This window comes from Sesamum indicum, linkage group LG9 (genome assembly GCF_026168435.1).
Source record: "Sesamum indicum cultivar Baizhima isolate 11 linkage group LG9, ASM2616843v1, whole genome shotgun sequence".
Lineage (NCBI taxonomy): Eukaryota > Viridiplantae > Streptophyta > Magnoliopsida > Lamiales > Pedaliaceae > Sesamum > Sesamum indicum.
Window position 1 is genome coordinate 6773626 of NC_142665.1, and position 22146 is coordinate 6795771.

General features: G+C 34.8%; 5 protein-coding genes across 8 annotated transcripts; 4 read left to right on the forward strand and 1 right to left on the reverse strand.

Moving 5' to 3' along the window:
* The first annotated feature begins 4449 nt into the window (after positions 1-4449).
* LOC105170913 (hexokinase-3) lies at positions 4450-10217 on the forward strand. Its single transcript, XM_011091845.3, has 9 exons — positions 4450-5138; positions 6541-6691; positions 6792-6974; positions 7409-7483; positions 7896-8051; positions 8157-8255; positions 8360-8487; positions 9335-9416; positions 9535-10217. The coding sequence occupies exons 1-9, from the start codon at positions 4867-4869 to the stop codon at positions 9907-9909; spliced, it is 1521 nt and encodes a 506-aa protein (XP_011090147.1). The 5' UTR covers positions 4450-4866; the 3' UTR covers positions 9910-10217.
* An 838-nt stretch (positions 10218-11055) lies between these two features.
* Positions 11056-11523, forward strand: LOC105171141 (metalloendoproteinase 1-like). The gene has a single exon (XM_011092169.1). It carries the CDS (start codon positions 11056-11058, stop codon positions 11521-11523), a length of 468 nt encoding a protein of 155 aa, XP_011090471.1.
* Positions 11524-12748: 1225 nt separating this feature from the next.
* Positions 12749-14610, forward strand: LOC105170914 (ubiquitin-conjugating enzyme E2 20). Its single transcript, XM_011091846.3, has 6 exons — positions 12749-13123; positions 13538-13565; positions 13710-13937; positions 14018-14081; positions 14167-14226; positions 14352-14610. Exons 1-6 carry the CDS (start codon positions 12984-12986, stop codon positions 14393-14395), a joined length of 564 nt encoding a protein of 187 aa, XP_011090148.1. The 5' UTR covers positions 12749-12983; the 3' UTR covers positions 14396-14610.
* Positions 14611-15088: 478 nt separating this feature from the next.
* On the reverse strand, positions 15089-18243 carry LOC105170915 (THUMP domain-containing protein). The gene is made up of 7 exons (XM_011091847.3): positions 18085-18243; positions 17830-17946; positions 16612-17076; positions 16146-16285; positions 15890-16010; positions 15408-15548; positions 15089-15306 (listed from the first exon to the last, which is right to left on the reverse strand). The coding sequence occupies exons 1-7, from the start codon at positions 18151-18153 to the stop codon at positions 15223-15225; spliced, it is 1137 nt and encodes a 378-aa protein (XP_011090149.1). The 5' UTR covers positions 18154-18243; the 3' UTR covers positions 15089-15222.
* A 106-nt stretch (positions 18244-18349) lies between these two features.
* Positions 18350-21286, forward strand: LOC105170916 (uncharacterized). Of its 4 annotated transcripts, none has more exons than XM_011091849.3 (4): positions 18350-18578; positions 18696-18828; positions 19625-19726; positions 20725-21286. In XM_011091849.3, exons 1-4 carry the CDS (start codon positions 18501-18503, stop codon positions 20814-20816), a joined length of 405 nt encoding a protein of 134 aa, XP_011090151.1. In that variant the 5' UTR covers positions 18350-18500; the 3' UTR covers positions 20817-21286. The 4 variants fall into 4 exon arrangements, with proteins under 4 accessions (XP_011090151.1, XP_011090150.1, XP_011090152.1 ...); XM_011091848.3 differs by having other exon boundaries at positions 18351-18578; positions 19625-19793; XM_011091850.3 differs by having other exon boundaries at positions 18351-18578; positions 18696-18798; positions 19625-19793.
* Positions 21287-22146: the final 860 nt, after the last annotated feature.

The following is a 22146-nucleotide window of genomic DNA, read 5'->3' on the forward strand; positions in this document are numbered from 1 at the left end:
TCAGTATTAATCTTTTTAAAAGGGATCAATTTTCAAACTTTAATTCTAAAAAATAACCCCTTAGATCAAACTCAAGAGTAAGAATTAATAGTGATTATTATTTATATCTTTTCCATTAAAGCAAGTAATAGAAATACAGAAAGAGGCTAATTGGCAAAGCTGATGCTTTATGACTAATAAGTCATGGGTTCAAATTCTTGCAATACATCAGTATTAATCTATTTTAATAATAGTTATTGATCTATTATAATAATAATAATTAATTCATTATATATATAGTGTTGCTAATATAAATTATTAATAATTTAAATTTATAACATAATTAACTAATCTATTAAAAAAAATAGAGAAATAAATAATTGAGTTGAGAGGTGGCAATGAATGCGGGGGTGAATTAATGAGGGCGGCAGAGTGCTGATGATATTCTGAGCATCCGACGCTTCAAATTCACTCCAACTCTTCATACGTTACCGCAAAATCCACTGCCTTTTACTTTGGTTTAATATAATTTACTTCCGTGCTAAATGAGTAAATTATTTTTTTATAAAAAAATATTATTTTATTTTTTTTATATTTTTAAAATAGAGTAGTTTATTTTTTTATCTAATTAGATACATAGCTTTATTTTATAAAATATAAATTGATATTTTGTTATTTTTTTTCTTCATACGAAATAATTTGCTCATGCAATATCACAAGTGAATTGCTTGTATTTTTTTTTCTTTTACTTCTCTGTTCTTTATGAGTTGTGCGGAATGGTTTTTATTTTTCTGGTAAAATAAAATTGTAAATTACGTAAAAGTGCAAATTTAAAGCGTTCAGAAGTATAAATGAAAATTTTAAAAAAAATTGAAGTTGAAGCATTTGAAAAAATAAGACAATATTTATAATTTTACAATAAGTTGTAAAAGTTAGAAGAGAAATATTTATAACTTTTGACGTCAATATTCTTTGTGACAGCTTTTATTTCTGTGGTAAAAATGAGTTTTAAATAATGTTGTAAATTAAGTCCGTCGTAAAAATTAGATATTGTTTGAAAACAAAAGTTAAAAGTGGTATTGGAGTGGTTGATTAGACAATTTAATTTTTTAATTTTTATGGGTTCTTCGCTTTGCATCTAATTAAACCACATGCTCCAGCGCTTGTGCGGGCCCCATCAATTCCTTTGAATTTCATTCTTGCGCACATACTCTCCAGGTGGGATACTTAACGCGTTAGCTACAGCACTGCACGGGTCGATACGCACAACACGACACGCTAATCAAGTTTAGATTCTCGAATTTGTCGAACAAAACACCAGTTCCGATTGGAATTCTGATTCAAGTGAACAAAGAATAAGCCTATTTATTTCTGGTTCTAAGACCGGTAGTTCTAGCGGTCGACTCGATTCTTTCAAATTGTTTCTCATTATTGAGAAAATGTAACAAAGATAAAATACGAGCTTGTTTTATAGCATGAATCAACTGTGAAAATTGACAGGAGTTCAAATACATAAATAACTTATGTATATATGAAATTAATAGAAAGAAATTTATAATTTTTGTCTTAAGTTTAATTTAAGCAGTTCAAAAACATAAAATATAAATTAAAACATTACGAAAAGATCAAAGTTATTGCTATCGCGTCTTGAATACAAACTCGGAATTATAAAATTGTCAATTATTTTAAAAATAATCTCATACATACTTAAAATAATATAAAAATATTCATGACATGTAAGATCATCCCAGCCGTTAATTCATATAATCAATGGGTGTGATTTGAAAAGATGTTAATAAAATTATACAGAATTTGAATAATAAGAAATGAAGGGGTGTGGGAAATTAAAGCTGCTATTGTGGTGCACGTGCTTAAAGCCAAGTTCAATCTCTACTTTATGGTGGGGCTACACATGGCAAGAGTCAACTACTTCATTTTTCTCTATTATAATATTCAACGCATCCCACGGCTCTGGTTATCCCCCTCCGGAAGACTACCCACTACCCGTCTGTAGAGAATCCCAGATCAGCAGTCGACATCAATGAAAGACATAAACAGATTGCTTTGACAGACAAAGATTGCGTGAGCGCGCCCTCACTTTACTGCGGTGAACTGCTTTTTGGCCTAGGTGGCTAGGTTCAATGAAGTTATCATATATTAACATGCCATCAATTATATAAACATTCTCTGAAATTAAATTTAATTATATTTTTTATAAATATTAAAAGATGTTGATGTAAATTATCTCAAAATATGCATTTATAATTATAATTACGATTTCAAAGAAATGTATTTTTTTTATTAGCAAAGGACAATGAATATTTGTAATTAGCCATAATTTTATAAGGTATTAATGTGATTTTCCCTTTTTATTTAAAGATTTTTTAATTGACTTATTTAAAATATAAATAAATAAACGCTTTTATTGCATGCGGATCACACTGCGAAAGCGGTGGATTTTATATTGTAGTAATATAATATGATCCATACTATTTGATACGGTGAATTCATAGCAGGACATGTGGCACACGAGATTATGTCGAATGATGTATTTGTCCAGTCATTGTGACTGTGCGACAGGTCAGACATATTTATCCCAACATCTCGAGCTGACGTGTTTGTCAGTCACACAATTGTTGGTAGTCGAACACATCTTTTCTAAAATTATAAATAGGTTCTCAAATTTGAATGCCCCGTTCTTGTAATTATGTCATTAATATCTCATGTTTAAAAAGATAATAGTTCTATAACTATTAGGGACTGTCATCGAGATTTATAATGATATTGTTTTGACAAAAAAATTGTATTATTTGAGAATTTGATTGCCGTTTAACTGTAACTAGCATCACATGATAATCATAATTTAAAGATAAATGCGTAATTCTTGCATCGACCTTATTTAAATCACAACTACTTAGATGTGGTGTGCAACGTGCGATGTATTGTTCACTAAAGTATTATAATTATCTTAAAAATACAATATTTAGGGAGACAAGCCACTGGGGTTAATAAGCCATTTAAACTCATTGATTGTGATCGATTTAACATGCATGCTTATATCATCAACTTATGAGATTTTAGATGAACAATAAATGATATTAGGATAAATTCGATTAGTGTTCATTGTTCAAGTGTGCACTTAAATTTTATGAGATTTGTAATTTTATGTTAGAAGAGATCTCACAGGAGAATGAGTCATCTGAATTTATAAATTATTTAAATCCATCAGTCTTCATAAAATAAAAAAATTAAAAGAAAAAAGAAATAGAGAGAGAGAGAGAGAGAGGAAATGGAGGGATGGATGGATGCAATTGCTTTTTGGATGGATAGCTGGAATTAGCGGATCACAGCTGGCACCATGTACGGGCGCTGCAGCGGAATACGCAGCTACTCCGTCGCCGTTTTGCCTCTTGTGCCTGTCCCACTTTCTTTCTACTCCCAACAACAATACTCTCTCCCTCTCTCTCTCTCTCACTATATATATATATATATACACACACATTCATATTATTAGTACATATATAAAAGGGAACGACAATTGTGAAAGTAGAAAAAAAAAAACAAAGTACACACTACACACCCACAATCTGGAAATGTCTGTTTTGCCCATTTGCCTCCCCGGATATGCCTTATAGGTCCTTCCCCACTCTCATTGTAGAGAGGGGAGAAACACTGGAACAACATCATTCCTAAAGAAGTTTAGGGTTTGACTTTTCAGTCTATTTAGCTCCAATGAGATTGAAATTCTAAATATATAATAAAAGAAAAATATTTAATTTATTGGGAAAATAATACAATTTCAACTATGAAATTCAATAATTACTAATAATAAATTAATATTAATTCAGATGAACAATAAAGTATTGCGATAAGTATGATAACTGCAGTTTCCGTCTGACGCTGAAATTTCATAGCTCTATATGTATTTCATTAACTGTGATCTTAGTACAACCCCAAACACCCAAATTTGAATTTAAAGCCTCTCGTATAAAATTTTGAATTTAAATCGTTGGGTTGCCCCTTTAGAGGACTTATAGTTATATACATATAAGTTTACGGGTTTCAATTTCATTAAGTACGAAGGTATTTGTAAATGAACGGATAATATGATAATAAAAACTAATTTACTGAGTAAATTTGAATAATGATGCATAATAATTAAAAAGTAGAAAGTTATGAAAATGATATTTCTACTATTAGGAAAAGGTCCACATCAACAGGGAGACATAGGTCAATTAATCAAAACTACACCTTTCAACTTCAAATCTCCAAACCATCCCAATTTCCTCACTAAAGGCCAGTGGCAAACTTGTCATTTCAGGAGGGGATCCCATGTGGCAGAAATTCCCTCAAGTTTCTACGCCCGGTCAAACCAGAATCCACCTCGCTACATCGAAAAGGTAACAAATCCGGGATTTCCTTATTCTTCAGGGTCAAATCCGTCACTTCATCACCCTTATAAGTACCAAACAGTTCGCTTTCCATGACACTCCTACCATTTACTCTCTCTCTCTCTCTCTCCCCCTCTCTCTTACTTTCTCTCTCTAATAGAAAACTTTTCTTCGAGCAACTCTTCTTCGTTTCTCCACAGTCGCAAGAGGAGAAAAATCTAAGGAGAAGAATCCTCAGGACGACGCCGTCTGAGACCCCCGACGTCCGCATAGGCCGCCGTTTCGTTTCTTTTCACTTCGGTGGGAGCAGGCCGACCGTTTACACGCTCCGACGGGAGTTTGTCGGAAGAATCCGATCGTCGAAACGTTGCCGTGTGTTGATCACTTGAAGGAGGACTTTTTCGTCGTTTCCTGGTGAAGATGGTTGATTGATTTTGATTTGGTTTCTGAGTTAGGGAGATAGGAATAAAGGTTTGGGAGGGGAAAGGCATCGTATATGGGTAAGGTGGTGGTGGCGTTGGCGGCGGGGTGTGCGGTGGCGGCTTGCGTGGTGGCTTCGATGATGGTGGAGAGGAGTGTGAGGCGGCGGAGGGCGTGGAGGAGGGTGGTAAGGTTGCTGGAGGAACTGGAGGAGGGCTGCGCTACCCCCGTTGGGCGGCTGCGGCAGGTTGTCGATGCTATGGCGGTTGAGATGCACGCTGGCCTCGCGTCTGAGGGCGGGTCTAAGCTTAAAATGCTCCTCACCTACGTTCACAAACTCCCTACTGGGTATAGAACAGATAATTTTGTATGCATATGCTTATGTGTGTTTGTTAGTGTGTAAACTCGTGTGTATATTAGCGTGTATGTCTGTTCATCTGCTGCATGTGTATTTTAGTTGACTTCTAGTTGGTTTTGTCCGGTTTAGTACTCGAATATGCCGCTGTGTTTAAGTGTGGCTTTTTATATGTGGCATCGATTTCATTTTGAGTATGGTGGATAAAGTTCTAATCTTTTCAGATATTAGGGTTATTGTCGTATTCAACCCCCTGCATTGTAAAACTTGTTTCTAGAATAATTCTAAAAAAATGATATATGATGGTTGTAATTGTGAAAAAGTTTTCTTGTGTATTTTACAGGGATTAACGTTCCGACTTTTCTTATTGCTCTATTTTTAACTTTAGTTACTAATGTTAATTATTCTTTCCTTGTTGCTATGTCTGCGGAGTTGCTGATTATCTGTTCCACTTTTTCGTTTTCTAGAGACGTCATTTTGATAATGTGCATGAGTACTTAGTCTGGAATCTTGAAGCTGAATCTCTCTGTTGTAGATGATACACAGCACCATTTATTTGTCAGTATGCCGGAGTGTTTTATGTTATCCTATAATTCATGTACTCAAAAAGTAAATTCGTTCCTTGCCAATTTCTTGTTTTTGTTTGGGGGTGCAAAATGAGTTCTTATTAGGATAAAATAACCATGCAATCATTTGCTGGTGAATCTACTCGTCAATCTCCTATTACTTGCCCGATGGAGTGTGATATTAATGCAATGCAATTTGTTATGGTTGTTTTGTCCTTTTATGTTTTATGCATTTTGTGGTCTCTGTTAGTTTAGTTGTTAAGAGGAGAATCACGATCTAGATTATGAAAACCTTTTTTCTTATTTATTAGTTAGCTGCTTTGGAATTTTCGACTTCTTACTGTTGGTGTTGTCCTCGATTTAGCGGATGCTATTGATGTTAAAGTTCAAGTATTTTGTGCTAGATTACTTACCATTCTCCTAATTCTTCTTCTGCTATTTCATGATCCTTCTAGTTCTGTTTTCATTTATATGATAATCTCATTCACCTTATCTTTTCTTGTTTAGTTAATGAGCTACTATCTATTTCGAACTACCGTTCAAATTGTTTTCTACTTCGATGCGAACAATTCACATTTTCTTTAATTATCCGCTTCTCAAACAATTGTTTAGTTTAGTCTTGCGATGAGTTCAGCAGCTGGCAAATTGATGCAAACTAGCTTGCAATTGGAACTACTGGCCATTGTTCTAACTTGTGTGCTTATAGTGTGGGTTTCATTTACTTATATATGTTATAGATTAGGTTTTGATTTATTATTCAAAATTTAATGACTTGGTTTTTTCTGTGTGCTAGCATTTTCTGATACATCTAAGCAACACATTTTTCCAGGAAGGAAAGAGGAACTTATTATGCTCTACATCTTGGTGGAACAAATTCCCGAGTATTGCGTGTTCAGTTAGGAGGCCAGAGATCTACTATCATTGGACGTGACCTTGATCGACAACCCATTCCGCAGAATTTGATGACCAGCACAAGCGAGGTGGCTCCAAATTTTTCTAGGCAATAGGCACTAACGGAGTACTTGAATTTGGAGACTTGAAACATTGATATTTTCCCTTTGTTCTGTTTTCTGCTTGCAGGAGCTCTTTGATTTTGTAGCAACATTGTTGAAGGATTTTGTTGAAAGAGAAGAAAAAGGTTCCATAACTACACAACAGGAAAGCAGGGAACTTGGATTCACATTTTCATTTCCAGTGAAACAAACTTCTTCATCATCAGGAAATCTAATTAAATGGACAAAAGGATTCTCAGTTGAAGACATGGTTAGTTGCATTATGTTTGCTTTCTTTGCTATCCAAGTAATCCACAGTGGTGTCAAGAAAGCATAAAGTTTTGTGGACTCCCCCACTCCCCCAGCAATTTTTATTGTAAAGTATATGTTCAAAATTAATGTTACTTGGATAAGTCTACTTGTTCCTTCTTAGAATTTCCACCTTTCTTTTTTATTTATACTATAGGATATTTTACTGTGTTATATACATGCTTTTCTGCATTCTAGTTGAGGAACTTGCATAAAGAACCACAAATCCCACACTATTGTTTAGGGCGATCTGACATTGGTCGTGCCAACTACTGACTTATGGTATAAATGGCGTCGCATGAATTAATTAAAGATTGGGAAAAACATTATTGTTTAATGAACTGCTGTTATAAAAGCAGATGATTTACTTATGTAGTATGTTGCACTTTTTTGCAGGTTGGAAGAGATGTTTCTGAGTGCTTGCAGCAAGCAATATCTCGTAAAGGCCTGGACATGCGAGTGGCTGTTCTCGTATGCAATCAACTTCATTTTTAAATTTAAAATTCTATATGATTATGTACAGTGGAAATATTGGATATAGAGCTGTACTACTCCTACTGCATCATGACTGTTAGTTGAGGGGTAAAGTCTGGAGTTTAGTGGTTATAACACCCTGTAAAGCATATAGGCGGTGCAATAAAACTTAGTTTAGGATAATTTTCTTTTAGGACATCTTTTATTGGATGCTAACTTTCTTGATTTGCTTGTTTCAAGTGGAAATGTTTATTGTCACTTTTTTTGTTTATTTATGACATTTACTTTGGCTATGCTCACATTGTTTGTTATTGTACAAGCAGATATAGAGTTCTGTTTGTCATTATGTTAATTGTATCAATTAGTTGCTTCAGTTGCATGATTTGACGAGTGTATTTTTCTTAAGCAGGTAAATGATACTGTGGGGACATTGGCTCTTGGTCATTATGATGATGAGGACACAGTAGCCGCTGTGATTTTTGGTACAGGTACTAATGCCTGTTATTTGGAGCGTGCAGATGCCATCATTAAGTGCCAAGGACTACTTACAACTTCAGGAGGCATGGTATCCTTTTGAGCATGATTAAGCACTAGTTGTGTATTAAGATTGCATATTTGCTAAATTATTTGTTAATTGCCATGCTTAGTGATATTCTTAAAATGTGATTAGGTTGTCAACATGGAATGGGGAAATTTTTGGTCTTCTCATTTGCCAAGAACTTCGTACGATATCGACTTGGATGCTGATAGTCCTAATCCAAATGATCAGGTGGAATTGGGTTGTTTGTAGGCCTCCTAATTCACCTATTTCCTGACCAAACTTTTGGCCCACCAATTTATGACGGTTGCTGATTGATGAGAATCATGCTGCAGGGTTTTGAGAAAATGATATCAGGAATGTACCTAGGTGACATTGTACGAAGAGTAATTCTCCAGATGTCGCAGGAATCAGATGTGTTTGGACCTGTTTCTTCCAAACTACATGTGCCCTTCATCTTGAGGTGTGATATCGCTCTTAGCCTTGCTCTCTCCCTTCATGCCTATAAAAGTGTGTCGTTGCACATATGTAAATGTAATCATGTGAGTGTATAGTGCTGATGGATTTTCTTCCTCAACTTATTAACATTAGTGGTGCTGGAAAGAAAGAGATCATGTTCCTTTCATGGATTATCATCTTAAAAGTTCTTAATCTGTGTTATAGCAATATTAATTTGTGTAAGGTTTTTCCTTTCTAATGCTTTTACTCCAAGTCTTCAAAAGAAGTGATGGTTGCCTGGGAATCTCTAAGATTTTATCTTGCAAGAGTTGGAAAGAGTGGGACTTTGAGTTATGGTTGATCTAGGTCATTGCTTAAGCATTCATTTCCTACAAATTGTGATAATTTGATAAAACATGCTATGATATAAACTCTAGAATCATCATTTTATATATATTCGTAGTTACTTGGATGTATTAGTTTTTAGATTGTCAAACTAGCATTATCTTATGACTATGTAATTTCTACTGGTTAGACAAAGTGGGGCATACTTAGACTATGGAAATAAATGAATGTTGATGGCAATCGCAGACTGGTGACTTTTGTATCTTCTCTTTTTCTTCCTGTTTTTATGCTCTCCTGATATTTTTTCCCTTGGTATGTTTCTTTTCCCTGAGTCTGTTTTCTTATCTCTACTAGATGCACTTTGAGGTTTTGGTATATAATATTGGTAAAGATTTGACTAGACCCTTAACTAATGCATAATTTTGCTAAATTGCATGTTTGGTCTTCAGTACATACAACATTCCTTTAGTAGTTGATATAATTTGCATTTAGATTTATTATTTTATCTTTTCCTCGAATCTTTTCAGGACACATTTGATGGCTGCTATGCATGAGGATGACTCCCCTAACTTGACCGAGGTGGCCAGAGTACTAAAAGATACCCTGGAGGTGAAAATTATTTCATTTAACTTAACTATTTGCACTCAAAATGCAGTTAAGATCCCCTATGGAAATGGTCAATACACTCCTATTGTTATTCTCATTTGTTCGCGGCTTTTCCTTTCAGATCCCCGATGTCCCTTTTAGCGTCCGGAGGCTTGTCGTGAACATCTGTGATGTAGTGACACGCAGAGCAGCACGACTGGCAGCTGCTGGCATTGTGGGGATACTGAAGAAGATTGGACGGGATGGAAGTGGTGGAATTGCGGGTGGGAAAACCAAAGTTGGAAGCAAGAATAAGATGATGAGGAGAACGGTAGTGGCGGTTGAGGGGGGATTATATACAGACTATACAATGTTCAGAGAGTACCTAAATGAAGCGATGGAAGAGATATTAGGCGAAGATGTTGCTCCGTATGTCGTCATCAAGATGACCAAAGATGGGTCGGGTATTGGAGCAGCACTTTTAGCTGCATCTCATTCAGCATCCTCCACTGGATAGAGTAGAGTTGCCGTAGTTGCATGAATATCATAGATTATGTAGCTTCTGTAAATTTGTAGAATCATATTCATACCTTGGAGGGAAGGGTTGTGCATATGTGTCGTATAGTAGGCTGATATTATAGGTTACTTGTCTTTTTTCCCTCAATATTTATTACATTCTAGGATCTAAGGAGCTGTCGAATTGTGAAATGTCATCATCTCCTCCAGTCTGTATAATAGGTATAGTGTTACTATGGGTTGAAACATTAAGTGTGATTCTATTTATTCATTTATTTATTACATAAAAATGTGGAATATTTTATGATATATCTCTATGTATATGCTGTCAAATGTCATATTTGTTAAGGATTTTAAGGTTATATATATTAAAATGTTGAATAGTTTTGACGCACTGCGTTACAGTTTCAATTCTTAGGTCCAGAGATATCTATTCCAAAAATTTCAAGCAATTTACTAAACCAATATCAAATGGTCACTAATGAAAAGACAATGGCTTTGAAGGTATGGTCATCACGCCTTCTTCAAATATCATACTTAGGTAGAAACATTTAATAAAATTGCACTCTATGCTTCTTCCTGTCAAATGATGCTTTACTCAGATTACAAAGTAAAGGTTAACCATCAGACTCAGTACAAATACAAGTGAGATGTTGAAATATTACCAATCAATTTCTTCTTTCATCTTATAACTCAACTTCTTGTCAATGGCACCCAACTCTTTCAACTTGCTTTTCTCATGCATTTTCCTCCTTATTCTTCTCAACCCTTTCTTGCACTCTCATGCAAATTCACCTCAATCTGTCTCCCCTATTCTATCTCAATAATCTGATTGGGATTCGAAAAGAACACACAACAAAAAGCTTTTCTAACCTTAAGAAGTACCTTTCAGACCTTGGATATATAAATAATAACAATAACATCAATAGCAAAGCACATTCAAATGACCATCTTTTCAATGATAACTTAGAGTTGGCTGTAAACAAATACCAGCTATTCTTCCACCTTGAAGTAAACAGAGTCTTGGATGCAGAAACAACTGAAAAACTACTCATGCCCAGATGTGGTGTGGGAGATTTTGTGAACCTAAACGCAACCCAATTCCAGAATAGAATCCCACCCTAGTTTTGCTACACTTTTCCCTGGTATGCCTAAATGGCCATCTACAAAGAAAACCCCTACATATTCATTCCCACCAGATACACGCAAATACATTCTAAATCCAATCAAAGATGCTACTAAACAATGGGCTAAAGTAACGTATTTCAAGTTCACACGTACTACAACTTATGATGAGACTGATATCAAGATCAGCTTTCAGTTCAAGGACCATGGAGACTGGGAGCCGTTCGATGGGCCTCTAGGGATTTCGGCACATGCCTCTGCACCAACTGAGGGTAGACTCAACTTTAATGGAGATAAGAGGTGGATAAATGGTGTTGCACCAGATGAATTTGATCTGGAGACAGTTGAGATGCATGAACTAGAACATATTCTTGGATTTGGGCACAACAGCGAGGCTGATGCTCTCATGTACCCCAATATTCCACCAGGAATAAGAAAGAAGTTGGGGCAAGATGACATTGAAGGGATCAAAGCTCTATATCAAACCTAAGCAAAATCTAATTAAGGAATGAAGATTACATGTTAACTGTCTCAAACAATTCCTTCACTTGCTACAATACCTCAACTCTTAGGCCTTGTTTGCTTGGTATCATATGATCATGATGAAATTTAGGAAAAATTTCATTTTTTATCCCACACAACGGAGTGTGATATATTTTTTGTCCTCAGTTTAGCACATTTGATCCTACAGAATAAAAATTTGGTAAAATATACTTTGTCCCCTAAACTATTCTTGATATAACATTTACCCCCTAAATTAATAGATATAACACTTACCCCTTAATTGAACAAAATGCCCCTCATGCCTTGACAACTATTTTCTTTTTTGATATATTTAATATTTTACACATTAAATCATTTTTTAATTCACTGATTATATTTTACTTTATTATAATTAAAATATATTTTTTTAATTAAATTTTTTAACTGAAAGAGGTTTTTTTGCAGGGTTTATAACTGCAGGTTTTTTCTTCCTTTTTTTTTGCTATTTAATTAACATATGAAAGTTTTTAGCAATTTTTTTATAACACAGGGGGTATTATGCAATTTTTTCAAATTTTTTAGCCCATGAGACCAAATATGCTAAACCTATAAATTGAGGGACCAAAAATGCAAAACCTTCTATAGTTTGGGAGCAAACTATTTTTTCTTGAAATTTAGTAAAAGAAAGGATTAGTTACAGTTAAAACTCCTCTAAAAATGTGAAACTACACTTTCTACAAAAAAAATTCTTAAATTACAATTACAATTACACTCTCTTCGAAAATTCATCGTTTACACTTAGCCAATTTTGTTGTGGTTTGGACGAAAAATGTTGACAATAGCAAAAAGAATTACATAAATCATCAATTTTGCTTATTATTTAATATTTCAATATAATAATTTTGTATTATAACAAAAAATATAATAATATTAACCTCATTTCATATATATATATATTATATTTCCTTATAAACACAAAAATATACATGAAAAGGAGTCAAGTATAAATAAATAATTTTTGAAGCGAACGTAAATATAATTTTCTATTTTTAAAGAGATCTAAATATAATTAATCTAAAAAAGAATATAATTCACACGAAATTTATTTTATTTTTAAAGACAGGAACATACCAAAAAAAACAAAAAGAAAAAGGAAAGGAATCAACTAGCCGTTGGGACCCGAAAGCAAAACCTGTGCGCCGTCCATATAACGTTCAAAAATAAATTTGAACGTAAAGAAAACACACCCTTTTATAACTCATCTGCTATTCCCCGTCTTTTCCCATCCACACACACCCTTGACTCTCTCTCTCGTACGTTTCTCAGAACAACAAGAAGGCATCACAGATTTTCGAGCTTAAGTGTCTGTTCTTCGATTCGAGCACAATATTGCAAGTTTTCAAAGGCTTGAAATCAGTTTCTTGAATTAACAGTAGGGAAAAAGGAGAGAAAGAAGAAGAGGAAGAGATGGCGACAGTGAGCAACGTCAACCACCAAGATAACAACCCCAACACCAACAACGTCGCGGCGTCGGCCCCGCCAGTATCGTCGGCTAAGCAGACTGTGCCAACGGCGAAGACCGTTGACACCCAGTCTGTTCTGAAAAGGCATGTTCTTCGTTGAATTTAATTTCATACGGAAGTGTTTGGTTTTCTTGATTTGTGGGTTTTTTCACATGTTTTATGTACTGTAATTGGAATTGAAATTAGCCCTTTTTCCAACTATGATTTAATCAATTAGTCTTTCTTGGTGTTTCTTGCTCTATATGTTATTCTGTTATTCAATTGATTTACTCTTCAGTAACTGTTTTAGCCCTTTTTCATTTCCCCTTGAAGTATTTGGCTCTCATTGATCTATGGTTTGGGATTGTTCTTTCGTATTCATTAGTCGCTTCTCCTCTTCTTGTTTCCTATTGAAAATCACATTGTACTTTCTGCAGTTTGTTCATCCTGTTTCACTCTCTATACTTTCATATTTCAACCTCTATTTCTGATGTAACTCTTGCCTGATTCAACAAACAGGCTGCAATCTGAGCTAATGGCCCTTATGGTAAGAACTACGATCTATACTCGATTTCCTCTCCACACAAACTTTGTTTCTCATCAATCAACCTTCTGGTTTTGAGCACCGTAAAGAATTCTGAGTCAACTAAATGAACTATGATTTTCTTTCCAATGGCGTAAAATTCTCTAGATGAGTGGTGATGCTGGAATATCAGCTTTCCCTGAGGAGGACAACATATTCTGCTGGAAGGGGACAATCACAGGCAGCAAAGATACAGTCTTTGAAGGAACTGAATACAAGTTATCCCTCGTCTTTCCCTCTGACTATCCTTTTAAGCCACCTAAGGTCAAATTCGAGACGGGCTGCTTCCATCCCAACGTCGATGTTTATGGGAATATTTGCTTGGACATATTGCAGGTTACCTGAGAACTCTTTCCCTTATCCTTTTTTGTTCTTTCATAGCTTATCCTCTGACTGGTCTTATATAATTCTGACAGGATAAGTGGTCATCTGCCTATGATGTGAGGACAATCTTGCTGTCAATTCAGAGTTTGCTTGGAGGTAATATTGTGCAATTCGTTAATTGTTATGTTTTCATCCCACTGATTGTTTTCTTGACTAATCTCTGGAACTACTTTTTCTACAGAGCCAAACACAAGCTCACCTCTTAACACCCAGGCGGCTTCACTTTGGGTCAATCAAGAAGGTAAGCAAATCTGGTCTCTTGGTGTTGAAGGGCCAAAATTATCGAACACTTTTGAGTCGTTTCTTGCAGAACTTTTGTATGAAATATAAATGTTATCTTCATTATGGACTTTTCTTCCACTGCAGAGTATAGGAAGATGGTGGAGAAACTATACAAGCCAACTGCATAAAGATATAGCAATTTCAGATTCTTCATTTACAATGATATGCTCAGAGATCTTAGTAGTTTGATTGTCTCACTTCATCATTCTTTAGTTGCTAAAGAGAGAATAATCTTTCTAACATATGAGAGAAGAATAGCACTTTGGTTGAATACTTTGTAATGGAAAAGATTGAAGGTTCAATGGTGAAGTTTTTGATGCTGGGAATGAGCTTTTACAGCTTACTTGATTGCAGATAAATTGTAAGTATGATTTCAAACATATGAACAAAAAGTGTGGCTGCTGATCATATTTATATTATTTTTGTATAAAAGAATATAAATTTGACTCCTGAACCTTTTACATGTTTTACTTTCCAATTTGCATTTTATCTATTTGGAGCAATTTATTTAAAATTTTACATACTCTTTTTTCAGTCTATTATTCAACTAACTATAATAAAAATGTTTTCAAGAAATCCATCTCAGAAACGAGACGAGAAGCAGTCACAATCAAATTCTTCTTTCAGTCACCGAACACAGAAAAGTGGCAAATCCTCTAAAATCAAATTTCAAAATATTCCAAGTATACGCATCTACTTGCTACAATAACTGATTGTTTATCATTGTCGATAGTTGATCGTAACTTACCAGTATTTTGATATCTAACATATTTTCAACAATAAAAATGTCGTCTTTGTGCCACACTCATCAGACTGAGATATTTATGGAGTACCAGAAAACTCATGTCCATAGAGCAAGTCATGTAGTCCAGTTCAAGATTTTCTAATACATCAACAGCAAGGTAAAAAGAAAAACCAGTACATCCAAAATCTTTCCAAAGTTCATAAGCTAAATTTACTGCTTCGGTGAGGTAAGCTGCCTGATGTTGTACTTGGCCAATTCCTTGTACTTCTCCACAACTCCAATCAAGCAAACAGTCTGAGAAGGAAGTGGTGTTGAGATATGAATAAACGGAACTCACTCGTATAGATTAAAACATGAAGCTATGTGGTTTGAAGTACAAAACATGATTTTCTTACCTTGACAATTTGGACCACTATGTTTATATCAGGGTTGGCCAGGTCGACTTTGTGCAGCGAGGGAACAGATTTGGCGACTGCGTCAATGACTTTTGTTCGATCAATGCCGGTATTTGCACGAGCATCATATAAAACTGCAAACTGAAATGAAGTAATGATAAAAAGTCAGATTTCTTTTCTTTTTCATATCCAGCTCAAGTGAATCAAAGGACACAAATATACATCACGATCTTGCATATCCATAAGACTAATGATAGTTTATATTTCTCTGCTTGCTTATAGTCACTTCTTACTGTGAATGAGCTTAAAGAAGAGTAATCAATCATGTAAACCAAGTTTGCTACTGATCGGGTTGAAGCATTGTCACTGTGAAGTTGACTTACAGACAGAATTCTACCCTCTCAGTCAAAATTTGCTCCTATGTGTTCTTTTGAATGTTCAAGAAAAACAAAATAGTGACAAAGAAATACCAGAATGTTTACCTTACGTGGGACCTCACTTTCTACAGGGAAATACTTGTCAATGACAGGTTTGATTGCTCTTTTGATTTCCTCATCGGATGTGTAGCATGTCACTTCAACTGGAAGCACTCTTAACAGAAACCTGGTAAAACAGAGCAAACTTTCATCTCCTCTAATGCCGAATGCCGGTAATAAGCAAATTCAAGGCATTGTATTTCAAGCATAACCAGAACCATTTTAGTGAGAGTTGGGGAATAACAACATGTCAACAACAAACCTTGATACGTGTTTCTTGGTTGAAGCAAGAGAAGTCATCATGTGTTGGACAATATCTTTTGGGCTAGGATCTCCATCTATCTTACGCATTTGTATAAAGACAACACCATTACAACCTGAGTCTAGTTTACTGAAACGCCTCTGTTTAGAAAAATCAAGAAATGTATCACCAAGACAGCAATAAAATACATGATCATGCGGGGAGAACAGAGCAACAGATTCTAAGCGTCAAATTCATCAAATGTTAAGTAGTTAAAAGCACATAAGGAAAAAAAATACTGGATGTGTGTATGTTTCATGGATGCGGAGATTTTAATATTGTTAGAAAATAACACAAGTCACTTGTAAGATTTCCAGTAAGGGATATGTATCAACACCGTGTAAGATATTCAATGACCATCTTGAAACAAGGAAAGCATGGGAATTGCGAAAGAATAGAAAAACTGAACAGATAATTTTATACACACCTTGCTCCGATCTCCCAGTTCCGCTAGCTCAGCCTCAATTAGCTTATCAACAGATTTTTTGTCCTCTACCTTTTTAGGCAAGTTTCCAGAATCTGATGGATCTGCTTCTACGCATTGTTTCTTTACTGGTGGTTCCACAGCTTCAGCTTCTTTGTTGTCGTGATTCTCTGGTTTCTCTTTATTTTCTTCTGTTGGCATCTCAACAGATACACCATCCTTATTTTCAGGCCTTGACTCGTCATTTGCATCCTTACCTGTTGTAGCAACTTGTTTGTTTTTGTCATCCCTTGTCTTCACATCATCGTTATCATCTGCATGATCATCATTTGCATCATCATCATCATCGTCATCATGGTCACTGCTGGAATCAGAGTATGTGAATTTGGTTATTTTGTTCAAGGGCTTCTTAGGTAGTTCTGCCTGTTCAATTTTTGTCTCTGTACCATCCAGTAGCTCTTCGTAAAACTGTCTTACAGAACAAATAATTAAAAGAAGAACCAGAAATCACTTAATTCAAGCTCCAAAAGAAGATAAAAGAAGAATGAAGAAAGAAATGCATTCAGTATAAGTGTATAACTAAAAGTTTTGCTAATTAATGCTCGATGCCAATGCACCAACAACCAAAAATCACACGTGGCCCATAACAATACCATAAAAAACAACTCCTACATGCATATCTGGATCAAAGCAGTGACAAACAAAAATTAAGGGCAATTGCATTTATGATCAACCTACAAATTTACAGAATGAATGCAAATACAACTTTTACCATAAAGATACACAATCCCGTAAAAACATTATAAACCGCCTGGGAAACTAACCACACGATAAAATGATTAGTCCTGAACATTTCAGTTGATTAAGATACCTAAAACAATCACAGAATAGAACTATGAACTAAACCTCGACATATGGAAACTGGTTCCAATTTGCAAAAGCATGTTTATCACTAATTAAAAAGAAAGCAGAAACAAATACAAGGGAAAAAAAAGGAAAATATAGTTACTAACAAAAATAAAGATTCAATAATTTAATAATTTGAGTGACGAACTCAAGAAAATAACAAAAACTATATCTCTAAATTCCTAAAAGGAGGATATTACAAGGCCCCAGACAGTTAAATTAACAAGTAACCCTTCAAAGACTCAATCTTTACAAAGAACCCATTTTCTTTCACTTTCTTATATATCTAATTTTAGACGGAAAATATGTACTCACGGTGTCGATAACATTGATGGCTTCGTTTGAGGCTTGGTGTTCCTTCCCACCATCACAAGTTATAAAGAAACCCTGAACTCCTGGACGTAAAGGATAAGCACCCTTTTTCACCGGCTTCTGAAAAAATTCAACCAAAAGTACAAGCGAAAACGAAAAAATTAGCTGCAATTCTTCCAAATAAGAGCAACGACATATACAGACAACTATATATATAACACACAGAGAGAGAGAGAGAGAGAGAGAGAGAGAGATCACATTGTGCGGAAGGTAATGCTTTCTTTTCTTGCTGGAGTTGCTTGGCTTTGATTTGTTCTCAGTCGCCATTGAAGAACAGCAGTTGGAAGAGTGCAGGGAAGTTTTGAGGTTTATGATGGGGTTTGGGCTGCTTTCTGGCTTTTAGATTTTGAGAGTAAAGCCCAATAGGCTGAAAAGAATAGGAACAGGCCGAAGTTTTATTCGGAGCTCCACCCGGTTGAACCGGGTTGTCTTTGGGCCCTGTCCAGAAAAGCACATACCCACTGGAGAAGCCCGCGCCGCAGTGTTCCCGGCTCGGGTGCTCTCTCTTTCACGCACTCAAATCTCCTCGTCTCCTCCGTAATTCAGCGATCAAAAGTTTAACGCCACACACCCTCCGCCGTCTCTTTTTTCACGAACAACACGCACTCACTCTCATGGCCGAAAAAAGCATACTGGGTAACAACGACATCGATGATGTCCGCTGGCTCTGTTCTTTAACGGAGTCTGAACTCGTAAGTTCAGTTTTCACCTTCAAATTTCATGATTCGTTGCTTCGGAGAAGTCCCTTCTTGCGAGAATCTCGTTGTGTGAATTTATGTAATGTGAATGATATTGTCTTTGTTCATTAGGATTTGTTGATGGGCTTGAAGAATTTGGTGAACATGCGTGCCAAGAAGATCGGCCACGAAGCCTTGGCGAAGAACTTCGACCTGCGAATGCTGCGAGCCCTCAGTATGTTCTTCTATAGAACATATCAGAATTGTGTGTACACGCTGTGTGTGTGTGTTTAATTTACTTTTCGTGTAAATTTTGTTCAATTTGATGTTACTACTTTTATTTTGTTTTGTAAGTATGGAGTATTATATTTTATCAATCTTTTGAACAAGATTCGTATTTTGTTGAAGCATATTCAGTGGTAAAATGCTTGTGCTTCAGGCAACGGAAATACGTTGTATAGGACTAATGAATATACCTTGATTTCTGCTATAAGTTTGAGGTATAAAAATACGAATCTTATGGAACGTTGAGTGTCTCGTACTTTGTAATTTACAGTGAAGCTAGAGCTTAATGATTATTGTAGTTTCAGAATTAACCTTAATTCTTTCCCATATTTGGAATTGTAGTTTCAGCAAAAACGTTTGAAAAGTAGAGCCATTCTTGGTTTGCAATGAGGAGCTTGAAGTTTGAGCTCCTGTGTTATCTCATTCAAAAATTTTGCGCAAAGTTTTTCAAGAATACCAAATAGATTCAAAATGCAGCAAAACCAGAAGAAAATTTATCATATAAAAAAGTCCCAGTTGAAATTTGAGATTTTAGATCACGTCATCAGTTAGATGGTTGACGTCCATGACTCATGACTCACAGTTTTTCATGATAAGTATGTAGTTCTATTTTATCTATTCTGGGTTGGGAAGTAATTTCCGTTTTTGTAGGTCACAAAATTATCTGTATTATCATCTTTAGATTTTTTTTCTCAGTTATTTTTCTTTTTATTCCTTGCAAGTTTTTGTTATTGTTATGTTAAAAGAACTGCTATTTGAAATTAGCATATTGGCAGGTGTCACCTTTATGAAACATTTGAAAGAGCAGCTTAAAGATGTACCAGCAACTTCAGGCTTCGACTGTAACTTATTGAAACAAAATCTCTCCAGTAGTTTAGGTAGGATGACCATTGATGAATTATATCCATATATCTGTTCTGATCAGAGGAAGAGAATAGCAGACAAGTAAGTATATTCTTTTATATTCCTTTGCATGTAAATGTCACGTAGAATAATTGTTTTACTGTATGCAGTGATAAGTGTCTCACTACATCAATGATTCCTCTTGCAATTTAAATAATATGTTAGCTTTATGCAACCCTATCGCCTATTTGATGAAGGTTTAGGGTATGGATGTGTTTAAGGCTTTAAGCTAATGATCAATGTGGTTTCGGGGATGTCAGGAAATCTCAAGTCTCTGATTATAGTTCTTCTTTGCTTTAGATTCTTATGCTGTAGTTTTCAGGTATCCTTCAGAAAACAATTTCCTTTTCTGGTGATCTTTGATTTTGTTAGTAATATGTCGTGTCATATTCATTGAATACTTTTGCATGTACTTCTTTTTCTTGTTGAGGTTGTTGAAACCATATGAATAATTTCAGTAAAGTGAGTTTGAAAATAAATTCCTTACCACTTCAAATTCACCCTGAATGGGACTTCTATCAGGGATTGAGCATTCATGAAATTTGAAGTCCAAAGTAGAAATTCTGTGAGCTCATAGATTTTCAGTTATAAAAGAGTGCTCAAAGGACGAAGGGAAGTGATCCCCAACTTGACTCCAGTAAATTCCAATGACATCTTGTAATTTGCTTCCACTTCAATGATATTCATGAAAGATGAAAAAAGGACGTTGACATCATCCCATTTTCTAAACCATCTTCTTTTCTCATTAAGGTTAATTTTTTTTTAACACAACGCCAAGTTACTCATCCATTGAAATTTATACCCATGGCTTTATCAAGTCTATCTTGTTTCTGTTGCCCAAACAATTTAGTTGATCAATGCGTTTGATCAAAGGATTGTCATGATTATTGATTCTTCAACTAGCTTAATCTTGCTTCCTATTATCATATGAACTCTCTTTTCTTACAGTCTAAGCAATATATTTCTGTAATAGGTTTCTACAGGAAATGCCTCCCTCCCAAAGGCAGAAAACCAGCAACTGAGGATTCAATCAAGACTTGTATCAACTTACTCACACTCAACTAACCCTTACCAGCACCGTCAAAGAGCCTATAGCTGTTGCGTCCTCTAATTTGTATATTCAACCACGGTCATGAGTTGTAGCTCTTTGCCTTGAAAGGCCTCCATCTGATTGTGTCGATAGTAGTTCTTGTCACTTATTGGCATTACCAGAAAGAAGCAAGATCTTTCTTGAGATGTGTATTCTTTTCTTATCTTTGTTTAATTAGCCCTGTCGCATTATAAACTTGTACTTAGCCGATGAGTATTGAAGTTGATACTGAGATATTCGTGGACTATACATTGATCGTCAAACGGATAATGGACAGGCTGATACCGGTGTGTCGTCAGAGAAAGATTTTGAAGTTGGAATTTCGTCTCTGGAAATTTGTTTAGTTAACTATTCATACAGAATGATAGAGAAGTCATTGGAAGTTTCTTCTCCTTCCATTATCATCAGTTGCTGTGTGTTTGAGCAAGAATTGGATGTTTCTTCAGCCTAATGACTTGAACCTTAAGGTGATTTACAGTCCGCCAAAACTCTCTGAAGGTCAGGTACCATACAAGACGGCTCCATATTGTTACAAACAAACTATTATAAAAACAAAGGTTAATTACACTTACATTCTTTTTAAAAATCCAAAATTATATTTTGTCACAATAATTCTCTATTTATAATTAATTTTCTTTTGTTAGGATTTAAACATAAAGTATTAATATTAACAAAAAGAATTATATAAAATTTTAATTTCATTCCTCGTTCAGTATTTCTTTTATAGTATTTTTATATTTGTAAGAGGGTGAATATAATATATTATATATAAATCAGAATAGCATAATTGTGCTAAAATATTGTTATGAAGTTATAATCTTTGGATAAAAAATAGCTGTTAGTGAGTGAAAAAATTAGTCATCTTTTGGTTATTTTCTTTACTTCCTATATGAAGTGAGGTTAACATCATTGTTGCATCTGTCTATTTAGATTATTTTATTCAAGTACTTCATCTAGTGTTTCAACAAATAGATGCAAGAATGGTGTTCACCATGCCCCATATATAAGAAGTAAAAAGTACAAAAAAAGATTTTCCATGAACGGCTAACTTTTTATACAATAGCTATAGTTGGGGAATTATATTTTATTACAATTTCACTCTTTAAACTTTATATGTATATATATATTAGATTTACCCTCTAATAACTATAAAATATTATTAAGCGAGTGTTGAATGAGGATAAAATTTAAAATTTATGTAATTTTTTGACCTATGTCAATATTTTTCGTTCAAATTTTAATAGAAGGGGGGTCAGTTGTAGATGAAATATTTTTCAAAAGGGTGTAAATATAATTTTAAATTTT